Source organism: Chrysochloris asiatica, unplaced genomic scaffold, assembly GCF_000296735.1.
Source record: "Chrysochloris asiatica unplaced genomic scaffold, ChrAsi1.0 scaffold00021, whole genome shotgun sequence".
Taxonomy (NCBI): Eukaryota; Metazoa; Chordata; class Mammalia; order Afrosoricida; family Chrysochloridae; genus Chrysochloris; species Chrysochloris asiatica.
Window position 1 is genome coordinate 2,357,018 of NW_006408539.1, and position 14,881 is coordinate 2,371,898.

Sequence of the window (14,881 nt, forward strand, 5' to 3'; positions counted from 1 at the left end):
TGCATTTTCATTAATGACTGCAGGTTTCTTTCAGAATACGTTCATCAGTCTATTTATATAATATGAAGAATGATCTGAAGTAGTTGTGCTCTATTTATGTCGATTCACCAGTCTTTGATTAAATAAAAAGGAAAACCAGAACATAAAACAACAACAACCGTGTTCTTAATGTACCTAGCAATCTTTGTCTCATCACATTTGTGTGTATTTACAATGTTGTTGTTGTTGTTGTTAGGTGCCATAGAGTTGATTCCAACTCATAGCAACCCTGTATAGGGTTTCCAAGGAGCAGCTGGTAACTTTGAGCCACCAACCTTATGGTACAAACTGACCTTTGCAGTCCAGTGCTTTATCCCACAGCGCCACATCAGGACTCCGTGTTTACATGTATTTCCTCAAAATTCCTGTTGTTTCTATATTGTCATTCTGTGTTAGTCGAAATGATAGTTGTTGTTTTTTTACTGTTGATTTCCAACAATGCTGCTTTTATCTAATAATTATTACTGAAACCTGTAATAATAATTGAAATCTTTTAAAGTCATCTGTCTACAAAGTCCTGGTGTGGTGTTGTGGGCTAATGCACTGGACTGCAAAGTCGGTTTGAGCTGGAAGGTCGGCAGTTCAAGCTCACCTGTCGCTCCTCAGAAATCCTTATACAGGGTCACTATGGGTCAGAACCAACTCAACAATACTTAGCAACAACAGCAACATCTACAAAGTCCTACTGTGGCACTGTATGATAAGCACTAGACTGCCAGCTGTGCAGTTGGATGTTCAGACCCACCAGCTGCTCCTGGGAAACCCTATAAAGGGTCACTTGGAGTCAGAACCAGCTCCACACTGCTTAATGACAACATGTACAAATTCACAATATAAATATATGTCTATTAAAAAAAATCAGTCTATTTAGTTTTCTATCTTAGCTATTTTATCAAAATATGGTATCATTTTACTTTGATTGCTAATCCTGCTTTACTCCTAAAAAATGGTTATTGCCTAAGAAAAAGATATCTTCATCTTTACACAGTGATCACTGATCAATACAACTAATGCTTCTAAGCTTTTCTTTTTAGTCATGCCATTATAATTAATGTGCATCATTGGAGTGAATGGGAACTCCCCAAGGAGATGGGTTTGATAACCAGCACTTCATCAATTTTAAGATCCAAATATTCTTTATAACTTTGAAATAGTTCTGTCTCTTACAGACAGTAATGATAAAATATTGTGTGATAGTCTAATATACTCTAGCCTTTCTTCTTAGTGTTGCATCAAATAATGGCTTAAACTTCTGTGTGTTTGTTGCCACCGCTTCAGCGTTTAGCTCCTCAGGTTCAGTACGGAAATCTTGATGTTACTTTAGCACCCTCTGCTGCTCAATGAAAAAGTTTTTTTTTGTTGTTTTTTTTTTCGTCATTATACTGGTCAGCTGCTTCCAGACCAAGAATAGGCTAGCTTGGACTTCAGAGTGAGAATGCTGGCATTATTAAAGTTTGGTTTCAGCTATAAGTGGATCATGTGTGAAAAAGGATGGCCTGGAGACGATGAACTGCTGAGGAATCTTGCCATTCTGGAGAGCATTCTTAAGATCTTCCTAAATCTCCAAATTCAGTGGTGTCATGAGAACATAACAATTCTCCCCTAAAGGGCTATGCTATATAATTAATTTACAAAGCTATGAAAATTAATAATGTCACAAAAATAATCTATTCATTATGTTTGAACTAACTTTAATCTGCAAGGAAGATTTTCATTATAACTAGAGAATGATAAGGCTATGTGTAGATTACAGCATTCTATATAGGTTAAGCCTTAACATAAAGAAAAGTCCCTAAACTGGACCAATAAGCATCATTGTTGTTGTTGTTGTTAAGTGCCGTTGAGTCGGTTCCGACCCATAGTGACCCTGTACAGGGTTTCCGAGGGTGTAAATCCTTACGGGAGTAGAAAGCCTCATCTTTCTCCCGTGAAGCGGCTGGTAGTTTCGAACCGCTGACCTTAAGGTTCGCAGCCCAATTCGTAACCACTACGCTACCAGAGCTCCTTAATAATAAGCATCATAATAAAGGAAAAATATTGAAGTTGTCAATGATTTCATTTTACACAATCAACGCCTATAAAAGCAGCAGTCAAGACATCAAAGGACATAATGCATTGGGCAAATCTCTGTAAATGAACTCATTAGTGTTAAAAAGCAAAGATGTCACCTTGGGGACTAACATGCCTGATATATATGAGAAAGCTGGACACTGAATAAGAAGACTGAAGAATTGATGCATTTGAGTTATGCTGTTGGCAAAACAAATTGACCATACCATGGACTGCCCAAAGAACAAACAATCTGTCTTGGCAGCAGTACAGCTTGAATGTTCCTTCAGATTGTCCAAAGAGTAAAATTCTTGAATGTTAAATTCACTAATATCATGGATTTATTGCATTTCAAAAAATACTTATTCTTGGCTTAGTATGTATTTTTAACTCTGGAGAAAAGTAGACGAAGCAGAACTAAGACATTTACAATAACCTGGTAGTTTGTCCATCTTATTCTTGACTCCTTGTATGGCACTGTGGGATAAACACTAGACTGCTAACCACAAGGTTGGCAGTTCAAACCCACTCCTTGGAAATACTATACAATGGAACCGAATCTCTGGCCCTAAAAAAACAACACTGTGGAAAGAATACACTTTTCTGTAAACCACCTTTTATCATTATCCAAGGAGTTGTTTAAATGTGGCTGATTTTATTCCTTGTTTCCCCTAGCTCGTGCCTTTTCTTCCTTTTTTTTTTTTTTTTTTAAAGGAAGAGGCAAAAAATGATATGCTCTAAAGGATTTTGTTTCATAAATTAACTTTCAGCTATATTTCAATTACATGGGTACCTAATTTTCTTAGAAATGCTGGATAAGCCAGTGCCGTATTATGTCACTAAAGGACACAGTACCAAAATAATGGCACAGCAAATTCAGACACTTCGTTTTCTTCATCAAGGCATACATTTTCAGTACACTTTGAATGTGTACTATTCTTAAAACAAACCTCTCCCCCTTTTTTTTAAACTGGAATCATAGTGTGGTTCTATCATATACCTGATTTAGAAATTGTTTAGCTTTTTTTGATGGCATAATAGAAAGACTGTGGGTCTTCAAATTATTTTTTAAATCTGGGTTCAAATTTAACTATCTTTTTTTTTATTTTAAGTTTTTGTGACTTATGTGATAGTTTACATGGGAGAACATTAGCTTTACATTCATCCTATCGTATATTGTTTCATTGCCATGATTACCATCCCCTCCATGCATCATCAAACAACCAAAGGGTATACTCTGCAAGCCTGCCCCTCCGTCGTCAGCACACAGCCCCTGTCCCTTTCTGGGTCTAGAGTCCCCAACCACTCCATCTTTCCACGTCATCGTCTCTGCCTCTATCTCTGGTGTTACTGCTTCACTGGGTAGGGTCCCACTCGCCGCTCTTCTCCCTTGATGGTCCCAGGGACCGCCGCTCCTGGACTGCAGAGTCAACCACTCCTCTCATTTTGCTACAAAACATCCGTACCTTTACATTCCCAACCCTCACAGTCAGTCTTGATAGCAATTATTCACTATTGTACCACAAGAGTTCTTTCATCAGCCCTGCCCAGACAGATTGGATACTACTCAGTGGAGATTCTACCTTCCTCTATGCCCTCTGGATCTAGGCTCCCTCTTGAAAGCTTGTAAGCCAGTCACTTCTTGCCTTCTTAGCCCCAACATTTTGGGTAACCAATGTCCAAGTTGCCCATCCCTGTATCCCTTATATACAAAGGAGGTAGGAATGAGCCTCACTGTAAAGATTTGTTCCCTCTTGTTGAGCTACTACATCCATAAGTGTAGGTCCAGTTCATCCAATTGCATTAAATTACTCTTTTTTTTCCTCTTCTTTCTTCTTCTAGTCGAGTTCTGATCATCCAGCCATTGAAGCCAGGTCAAGTGGATATTTGCAAGTGTGGGTGTTCTTGTGCAAATCCCCTCACTTAACTGCTGTCATTTTTATGTGTGATTTTTCTGCCGAGTGCTTGGTGTTCTCATTTTTCAGTTCAGTGAATTGGAGATGGCGATAGCTTCCTGAGGTTTTTCTGAGGGTTAAATTAACTGAATCGACACATGTAAAGCAACACATACAGGAGCCAGAAACAGCAGGTGTACAGTAAACAGGAACAGTTTAGTTTATTATATTTTTCCCTTTCTTGACAGATGTTTACATCACTCTTTGATGACATTTACTGGCTAGGTACATTTTAAATTTTAGTGGCGATGGAAGTATTGTCAGGATTGTTTACATTTATTAATTGTAATTTTCCAACTTTGAATGTGTACTATGCTTAAAACAAACCTCCTTTTAATGAAAGGGCTTTAATGGAAGAATAGTTCATGAAATGAATTATGTCTTGTTTCCAAGTAATTATTGGCCTGCTTTACTACAGGATTTAATTTTATATGAATCCACCAAGATTTTCGAGTCCATATAAAGTAACAAAATTGAAATGATTGCATTTCATTAACAGGGAAGGTGTTTGTTCGCAAGTGGCAGTCCATTTGGACCAGTGAAACTCAGTGATGGGCGAGTGTTTACACCAGGTCAAGGGAACAACGCATATATTTTTCCAGGTAAATGCCATCACCACTTGTTAGAGAATAATAGTTCATTGGACCCCAAGGCCAGCAGTTCGAACTCACCAGCCGCTCCTCGAAAACCCTATACAGGGTCACTATGAATCAGAACCAACTCGACAGCACTTCACAACAACAACAATGCTTTGTTTATGGATTGCTTCTGAAAAATAAAAACCACAGTTATGTAAATATTCAGTGTAAACAAAAGTATGATTTGATATAGTAGAACATCTAATTTTATATCACTGAATTTTTTTGTAAAACTCAATAAAACCTTGAAGGGATCAAATATAATGACCAACCAAACCAAATCCACTGCCATCAAGTCAGTTCCGACTCCCAATGACCCTTTGTAGAGTTTCTGAGGCTGTAAATGTTTATGGGAGCAGAAGGTCTCCTTTTTCTCCCAAGGAGCAGCTGGTGGATTCAAACTGCTGACCTTGTGGTTACAGCCTAACACATAACCCAGTACGCCACTAATCCATCATCTCTTCTGTTTTACATATCTGAAAGTATCTTTATTTTCTGCTCTCATGTGATAGTTTGGCTGGGTAGAGATTGTAGATTCAAAGTCATTTTCCTCAGACCTTTGAAGACGCCTCATCGTTCATTTTTAGACATCTAGAATCTGGTGTCAGTGAATTCTCATTCCTCATACAGACTAGCTTTTTCTCCATAAGTGTGTGTTTTTTCTTTATCTTTTATATTTCTGAAATTTTACCAGAATGGCTGTAGATTACGGTTTATTCCATTTATCATGCCTGTGTACTGGGGGCCCATTTTGCTGTTAAAACTTACCTTCTTTTTTGAAGGATTTTTTTTTTTTTTTGACCATTCCTTTCCTTCCATTATTTCTATTTTTTTCCTTATATGGAACTTGTGCTAGACCATGGTCAAATCCCTCAATTGTCCTTGACTTAAACATTTTATTTTATGTTTTTATCTCTGCTTTTTTGATTCTGAAATATTTCTGTGATGTTTCTTCATTCATCTGTTGTGGGTTTTTAGCACTTTTAGTGCTTCAACAGTTGCTTTTTTCCTTTTTATTACAGAAATTTTTAAACATGTACAAAGTAGAGAGGATATTTCAGTGAAGTCCATGTTCCAGTCTTCCACCTTTCAGCAATTATCAGCAGATCGCCAGACTGATTTAACCTGTATTCCCTCCCCCCAGCCCCACCTTCACTTGGTTATTTTAATGCAAATTAGAGACATAACATCTCTTCATTCTTAACCACTTCAGTGTGTACCCCTAAGAAAATCTGTGTTCTTTTTGTAGAAAAAAATATAACCACAATGCTAATCAAACTAAAAGAAATGAATAAATCATGTAATATTATATATTATCAGTTATATAGCATCAATTCAGTCAGCTCAGCATCATTTTTTATTCCAAATAATTTTTTTCTTATTTTGTAATTACTCTTTTTTAATAGTGGCTTTTTCCTTATGATTACAAAATTTTCTCAAATCTATATGGAGATTCTTATTAGAATTTACTTTGCAAACAAGTCAAAAACAGACAAACAGAAAAAAGCAACCTAAGAGGAAAACACAGGAATTTGGTAGACAGAAGAAAAGTTTCATTTTTTTAAAAAAACTTTTAATATCCTACTGGAGACAAAAGATGATATTGTATCCCTAAAATAAGACAAGAGTTCTGGGGAGGGGGGGCTTCTAGAAAATTCTTTTAGGAACCAAAAATGAACTCTTGAGACCCCTCTCTTTTCTTGAAAGTAGTCAATCTGCTTCTAGTCTTGTTCTGTATGGGGTTTGAGGAGAGGCAAAAGGGCGCCTAAACTTTTGAATGAAGATTAAAATGGTAATTCAGACACTGAATTAGAAGTTTCTAATTTGCATATTGAGACTTTATGGTTATGGCTTAAATGATTCCTGGGTTTTCTTTATTCCATAAGCATGACTACCCAGTTTTCACCCGGGACCTGGGCCAAACACCGATGGGCAGTGATATACCCAAATCAATTTGCATTCTGAATACACCCACCCACCCCCCTCATAAAAAAAGAGCTCTTGAAAGCTAAATTCAAGTCGTGAAAAATATGATAGAAAGACTAGAAGAAAAAGTCAAGGTGGTCTCCTAGAAATTGAACAAAGACAGGAAATGGAAAATGAAAAAAGAAAGTTAGAAGACTATTCCAGGAAAGTATAATATCAGTACATGCTAGGATAAGCACTGGAAGGTCAGCAGTTCAAGCTCACCAGCCACTCTTCAAACCCTATACAGGGTCGCTATAGGTCAGAACCAACTCAGCAGCACTTAGCAACAACACCAGTATCAGAACAGTAAGGGTTTCAGGGAAATCAAGATTTCCCAAAACTGAAAGACCCAAATTTCTACCAAGAGCTAAACCTGGGGGGGTGGGGAGAGACATAACACACTACAAGGCACATTATTTGAGATTTCAGAACAGTAAGTACATACCTCCAGAGAGGAAATAAAAAGGTAATAGCTGGAGAGGGCTGGAGTCACATCGGCCCTGACCCTCCCACCACCACCAACAGATGCTACAAAGTACCAGAATAGCCCCTCACAATTCTGAAGGAAAATAATTTCCCACCTGGAATTTCTAAACCCAGAAAAACTATCAAATAAGTTGAAAGACTTAAAAGAAAGACATTTTCAGAAATTCAAGATTTCAAAAAAATTATCTCCCCTGCACTATTTTGTTTTGTTTATTTTTTCCAGTAGAAAACACAGGAGAATGTATCCTGCCAAAAAGAGGGAGAAACCCAGAACTTGGAAAAGATGGGATTCAGGAAAATTTGAAGTCATCTTTTACAATGACAGCTCCATATCTGGAATGGAGAGTAGCTTGAGCAGATCAGAACAGGCAGAAAGCTCGCTCCAGCAGAGGTTTATTCTAGAAGACGGAATTAGACAAGCTGTGCAGTTGCTCAAAGAAAATTTATACAGTTTGAGTGAGGGTTTCAGAGTAAGAGAATATAAATTCCTGGGGGAAAAAAAGAGAGAGAGAGAGAAAGAAATATATAGTAATTAACTTCTGAGAAAAATAGTTATGCAGGAAAGGAAAAGTTACCATGGTATGTTCTTAATGCATAGGTGTTATTGGCATTTATGAACTCATAATATGTCTAAATGGTGAATGGTGATTGAACCAGAATTATGGTCTATATTGATAAGGGTAGAAGTGTGAAGACAAGTTAATAATATGCTTCCCAAAGAAAGAGTCAATAGATAATCTTTAAAACTAACAACTCAATCAGATAAATGTAAAAAAAAAACAAAGAATTGTTACAGTTGACAATATTCTCCAGTACTACTAAGTGTTAGATTTCTGTTTTCTCTTGGCTGCTTTCTATTCTGGGGGTGGGTATTTGGTATAGAAGGAATCCTGGTGGCACTGTAGGTTAGGCATTAAGCCGCTAACCACAAGGTTGGTGGTTCAAATCCACCAGCCACTCTGTGGAAGAAAGATGAAGCTGTTTGCTCCAGCAAAGATTCCCAGTTTCAGAAACCCTGCGTAGGGTCCCTTTGAGTCAAAATCGATTCAGTGGCAGTGGGTTTTTGTTTTTATTTTGGATAGTCACCATTTATTTGCTTAAATCTAGGAATTCCTTTGGCTCCTTTTGTAACAAAAGTTACTTTACTAAATGAACACTCTAAAATGTCTTGTAGGTGTGGCATTAGCTGTCATTCTCAGTGGCACTCGGCATATTTGTGACACTGTTTTCCTAGAAGCTGCAAAGGTAAATGACATAACTATTGTTTGATTATTTTATAAAGGGTGGATTATAAAGATGAGTGGATCTTCACATTAGATGGCCCTGGATAGAGTGGGAGAAAATGTGGAACAAAATTCAAAATCATAGAAAGAGCAACCTTACTGGTCAGATAGAGACTTGTGGAAGGCCAAGACTGTGGCCGCTGGTTATTGTCAGGTCTGGGACTGAACTCACCCCTGTGGCTCACTCTTCAGCCAGACAACAGACAGGACTGTAAGAGGAACAGTAACCCTAGTGAAGTACACACTCTGTAGAATAATCAGCCATTTGAGATCAAATGGGCAACGTTTACCCAAGGACAAAATTCAGAAGGATGGGAAAGAAGGAGAAATAGACACAGGAAACACCGGGAGGAAGTGGGATGGATGGGGATGTTCCATGGAGGGGATTGCAGTCAGTGAGATGGAACAAAATGTGTGATTTGTTCAATGCAAAACGGATGATCTGCTCTAGAATCTTCACTCAATTCACAATAAAGAGTTAAAAAAAAAAAAAAGATGAATGGGTCTTAAAAGCAGAGAAAGAGAGCACGAATTAAACCTGCCTTTTGAATGAGAAAAAAGTTACTAGTCAATTGCTGTTTGGATTTGACCATCTACTGTTGCAGAAAATTAACTTTTTAAATCATGATTGTTCAAAGTTTTTATTGTACACTATGAATCTTTTGAAATGTATAATACATGCACTGTACTTGTATATATCTGGAAGTAACTAACATGTTATGATGGCATAGAGAAAGTACCACTCCCTGTATTTTTTATTAGAAAAGTACTGATTTGTTTGGAGTGCTGGTCTTTTGGAGCACCAGACTTCAAGATAAGCGTTCAGAAAAGCAAACATTACTATAAATGTTGTCAAGTTTTATATTACCTATTGTTATCCTAATTGTGTCTATCCTATATCTATTAAGTCAAATATATATTCCTGCAAGAAATAAGTAGAATTACATTACCTGTACTATTATCTGCTCTCTCAAACCTCTGTCCATTTCATTAGGTTCTTATTATTGTGGATTATTTTAACAAAAGGGAATGTTCTTTTTCATTGTAGGCACTGACAAGTCAGTTGACAGATAGAGAACTATCCCAGGGAAGACTCTACCCTCCACTTGCTAATATCCAAGAAGTTTCTACTAACATTGCTATTAAAGTAAGTAGCTGTTTTTTTTTTCCTGTAAGTTTTAATGATTTTGTTATTATACAAGCAATACAAGTTTATTCGAGATAAATTGAAGCATGTGTTGTCTGTTGTTACTAAGTACCATTGAGTCGGTTTCAACTCATAGCAACTTTTGTTTTGGGTTTCCAAGGAGCAGCTGGTGAGCTTGAACCACTCACTAACCTTGAAGCTCAAACCAACCTTGCAGTCCACTGCATTAACCCGCAGTGTCACACCAGGACCCCCAAAAATACATATATGCACATATACCAACCACCCATCTGTCAGTTTGTCTTACTGTGGTGGCTTGTGTATTGCTGTGATGCTGGAAGTTATGCCTGCAAGAAATACGTAGAATTATATTACCTATACTATTTTAAATAGTCATGTTAGACAGGTTTCAGCTGAGCTTCCAGACTAAGACAGACTAGCCAAAAGGAGGAGCGAGCTACTTCTGAATGGTTAGTCACTGAAAACCTTATGACCAACAGCAGAACAGTGTCAGGTAATAATGCCAGGAGACACAAGAATTGGGAATGCAGGAAAACATTGTCAGATAGAGTGCCGACCATGAACACCCCCTGAAATTGGAAGGCACTCAAAATTCTATGGGGACGAGAGCTGCCTCCTTGAGGTAGAGTTGACTGTAGTGACGTGAATGGAGTAAAGCTTTCAGGACCTTCATTTGTTGATGGGCCACAACTCCAAATGAGGAGAAACAGCTGCACACATTTATTAATAACCTGAGCATGGAATGTATAAAATATAAATTTAGGAAAATTGGACATTATAAAAAATGAAATGGGACACATAAAGGTTGATATTATAGGCATTTGTGAGCTGAAAGGACTGGTAATTGGCCAGTTTGAATCAAACAATCATATAGGTCATGTCAAATTGAAGAGGAATGTTGTTGCATTCATTGTCAAAAAGAACATTTCAAGATCTATCTTGAAGTACTATCTGATAGAATAACATCTATATACACCTACAAGGAAGACCAGTTATTATTCAAATTGGTGCACCAATCATTATTATTCAAATTTATGCACCAACCACTAAAGCTGTTGATGATGAAATTGAAGAATTCTTCCACCAACTTCTTCAATCTGGTGATCACACATGCAATCAAGATGCAGGGATAAATCCTGGGGATTGTAATGTGAAAGTTGGAAGAGGAAGGATCCATAAGCTGGAAAATAATGGCCTTGGTGATAAATGTGATGCTGGAGACCACATGATAGAGTTTTGCAAGACCAGCAACTTCTTCATTGCAAATACTTTTTTAAACAATATAAGTACGACTATACACATGGACCTCACCAGATGAAATACACAGAAATCAAATTGACTACATCTGTGGAAAGAGACGGTGGAAAAACTCCATATCATCTGCCAAAACAAGGCCAGGGGCAGACTGTGGAACAGACCATCAATTACTCACATACAGTTTCAGGTTAAAGCTGAAGAAAATGAAAACAAGTCCGTGAGAGCCAAAATATGACCTTGAACATATGCCACCTGAATTTAGAGATCATCTCAAGAACCAATTTGATGCATTAGATACTAATGCAGGGTTTTGTTTTTTTATATGTAATTTGTTTCACACCATGCTTTTTCCATTTATTATAAACCTTTCCCCATGTGATTATTCTCAGAATGATCATTAATGTTGCATGGTTTTGTCTCTGTTACTAATTTGTTTAACCATTTCTGTGTTTGGACAGTTACAGTTTTTGTTGTTATTAGAAATAATGCTGTTGTGAGCATCTTTATGGATAGATAAGTATTTCAGTGCATGTGTAACTGTTTTTCCCTTAAATTCTTAAACTGTAAGAACAGAAGGTATGGATGTGCTTAAGACTTCTGATATATGTTGCCAAACATCTCTTTAGAAAAAAGCACTGAGTTACAGTGCCCAGTTAGATGTGAGTGTATTTCTTTTCCTACACCTTTGCCAATAACTTAAGCTACTTTTTAAAATCTTACATATTTGATAAGCGAAAGTTATATATTTTTAATGAAAGCATTTATTTTTTTGTGAAATTGGATAGTGTCCATTGAACAATTGTATTTCTTGTGTGAACTGCCTGTTCAAAACCTTTGCTCACTTTATTACTGGAGCATTTGTCCTTAACTTCTAGTACTGATTTAGAAAGGTCTTTTTCTCTCTAAGCCTTCTGCTTGCTCTGTTAGAGGCGTGGTTTTTCCCATTTGTCGTCGATGTTAACTTTATGGGATTTTGAGGGGCAGGCCATTCTTTAAAAAGCTTTTTATGGAATTACTGGTTAATTTTGTGGATTCTTTCCTCATGTTTTATTAATGTTAAGACTTTCTTTCATTTCAAAATACAAGTATATCCACCTAAGAATATCCACCTGTCTATTCTAGCAACATCCACCTATTTAATTCCTTTGAGATTTATTTTAATGTATGATGTAATATAGAGAAACTGTTTCTTTCTGAGTGGTTAACCTTTACCCCAGTACTATTTATTGACTATCCCATCTGTTGTTTTCCAATTGATTGGAATGCTGCTTTTATTAATGCGTAATGCTGGATCTATTCCTGGCTACTTTTGTCTGTTAGGCACTGTTTAAGTCATATATTGTGTATGATGTAACAGCATATTTATTAGAGTTTGTCCTTTGTGTTTCCCTCCATTATGTTTTTTGGTATTCTCGTGATTGTTCTAAACTATTCTTTTTAATGAAGTTTTGAACCAGGTTTTTAAATTCTAAGAAAACTCTGCAAACTTGTCCACGATGTTGCATTTATAATTAAGTCTCTCAGTAATGAGTCTTCCCCGTCTCAGTATCTCTCGTCACTTATGAAGGTCTTTTAAGTCTTTCTAGCTTAGTGCTAGAAAGTATCTAGCTTAATGCTTCTCCTAGATATTTTTCAAATTTTTGTTATTTTTTTATAGGGGTTTTTCCCATACATATTTTCTTAACCGGCCATTGCTAATAGATAGGAAAGGTATTCGTTTTTTATTAATTTTCTTAAAACTTTATCATTTTCTTTGATGAACAATCTTAATTGTCTATAACTTTAGACCAATGTTAAACAGTTGGATTGATAAGTATAATATCTTTATAGTCTAATATTAAATGTGATGCTGGGAATATTTTCTATCTTTATAAAGAAGTAAATTCTATTTCTACTTTACTAAGATTTTCTTAAACAACAGGATTAGATGTAGAATTTGTCAAACACATTCTTAGCTTATATAACATTCATAAGATTTTGCCTTTGGACAATGTTATTGTTGTATTATTTCAGTGCTCCTAAACTAGACTTCTGGTGTGGCTCTGTGGGTTAATGTGCCAGACCGCAAAGCCATTTGAACTGCAAGGTTGGCAAAGTTCACCAGTTGTTTCTCAGAAACCCTATATAGGGTCGCTATGGGTCGGAATCAGCTCAACAGCACTTAACAACAACAACAACAACAAACTAGACTGTCAGGTGTGGCACTGGCCTGGGAACTATAAGATCAGTGGTTCAAACCTATCAGCTCCTCCTCAGAAACCCTATGCAGGGTCACTATGAGTCAGAACTGACTCAATGGCACTAAACAACAACAACAAACTTAGCAAAGATTTTAAATTAGTAAAGCATGATATGGTTCAAGAGTCAGTTAGCCTGGGGCTTGAGGAATAAGTAGAAAAGTGGTGTAAGAAAAGATTTGAAGGTGTTTTTAAGGCCAACTTGTACAGACACACAAGTACCCCACTAAGGAGTGAGAACATCTTACTATCGCAAAACAATTGAGGATTTTAGATCCCCAGGCTAGGAAGAATAGGGTTCAACTTAGACTTTCGAGCACAGCATTACAGATGGGGCAGTCAATTAAGAGATTGCACATGTGTCTGGATGAAGAGTAACACACGAGGGGGTAGAAAGTGACCTGTGCTTAGCACCAGTGCCAAGCCACAGACAGGGTCATGTTTCTGCCCCATTCCTGGGGTGCCTGTCCCTGACCCCTCCTTTCAGTCCAAGGGGCAGGAGCGTTTGCTAACGGTCCCCATATAGCCACCAGTCAGCTCCTCCATGCCTGCAGGTTGGAAATGGGTGCTGTCTGACGTCATGGCTCGGTCGCAGTCTGTTTTGTGGGAATTTACTGGCTGGCAGGCACTGTGCTTCCCTGTGAAGAAGCTTCCATGCTGCCTCACGTCCCTGGAGACGTATGGAGGCTCCGAGGGCCTCGCCTCACCACCAGCCCAGGTGTTTGGCCTGTTTGCACAGGTCAGAAATCCTCCTGAGCCAGTTAGGGAGGTCATCTAGCCCGACTGTTTTGTTTAGGCCAGGGATTGAGAACGAGAAGCGCCTCGTACTCTGTCCCCATGTGTAGAGTGAGAAGAAAAGTACTTTCAGATGATCTTTATTGACAGAACTTCCTCAGCTACCCTAAGGCAGCATTCAAATGAAAGCTTTCACAAGCCCAGATGACCATTAATTTATATGCGAGAAACTTTTTCGTGTTCCCAGACCTAAAATATAAGCTCCTAAGTCATTGTTCTTAAGTGTCATTGAGTTGGTTCTGACACATATGGACTCTGTGTAGGGTTTCCAGGGCTGTGGATCTTTACAGAAAGCTTCATCTTTGTCCCTTAGAGTCGCTGGTGGTTTTGAACTACTGACCTGTGATTAGCAGTCCAGCGCTTATCCTACAGTGCCACCAGCAGTCAGTAGGAAATGCATACAGTGTGTGTTCAAACACAGCCTAAAGCCCTGGCGGCCTGATGCTGTGATGCTGAGTGTGGCTCCGGGGGAAGGACTTTGGTGATGCCACTCTCGCTGCTTGGGCTGTACACGGCTTCTCTGACAACTTGCTGCAAAATAAATGCTGAGCGCTAGTTCTGCTTTTCACCTTTTTTTGTAAAAGCGAAGTCTTCAGATCAGTTAAGGAAAACAGGTACTAATAAAGGTCTTTCATAAAAGCAAAGTAGTGTAAAGCAAACTTTGAAAAGCGAGGACACTTGTATCTTTTTAGCTTTCTGTAGTTTCTGGGTGTTTTTTTTTAAGTGAGTCAAAGTAATTTTTCATTTCCTTAAAAAAAAGGCAACTTTTTTTTGTAACAGTACTTCTCTGTAGTAGGGTAACACTTGGAGCCTTACAGTAATCTTATCTATTTTTTAGGTTATAGAATATCTATACGCTAAGAAAATGGCTTTCCGATACCCCGAGCCTGAAGACAAGGCCAAGTATGTTAGAGAAAGACTCTGGCGAAGTGAGTACGAGTCCCTGCTGCCTGATGTGTACGAGTGGCCCGAGGCGGCATCAAAGCCTCCCCAGATACCCAGCTAG

The 14,881-nt window shown here is 37.8% G+C and overlaps 1 protein-coding gene across 1 annotated transcript in view; it reads left to right on the top strand.

Annotated features, from left to right (window-relative positions):
- ME2 (malic enzyme 2, NAD(+)-dependent, mitochondrial) overlaps positions 1-14,881 on the top strand; it is a 52,038-nt gene extending 37,157 nt beyond the window's left edge. Inside the window, exons 12-15 of the mRNA XM_006837559.1 lie at positions 4,543-4,645; positions 8,310-8,380; positions 9,467-9,565; positions 14,714-14,881. Of these exons, the coding sequence (XP_006837622.1) occupies positions 4,543-4,645; positions 8,310-8,380; positions 9,467-9,565; positions 14,714-14,881 (441 nt within the window). The remainder of the gene's footprint in view (positions 1-4,542; positions 4,646-8,309; positions 8,381-9,466; positions 9,566-14,713) is intronic.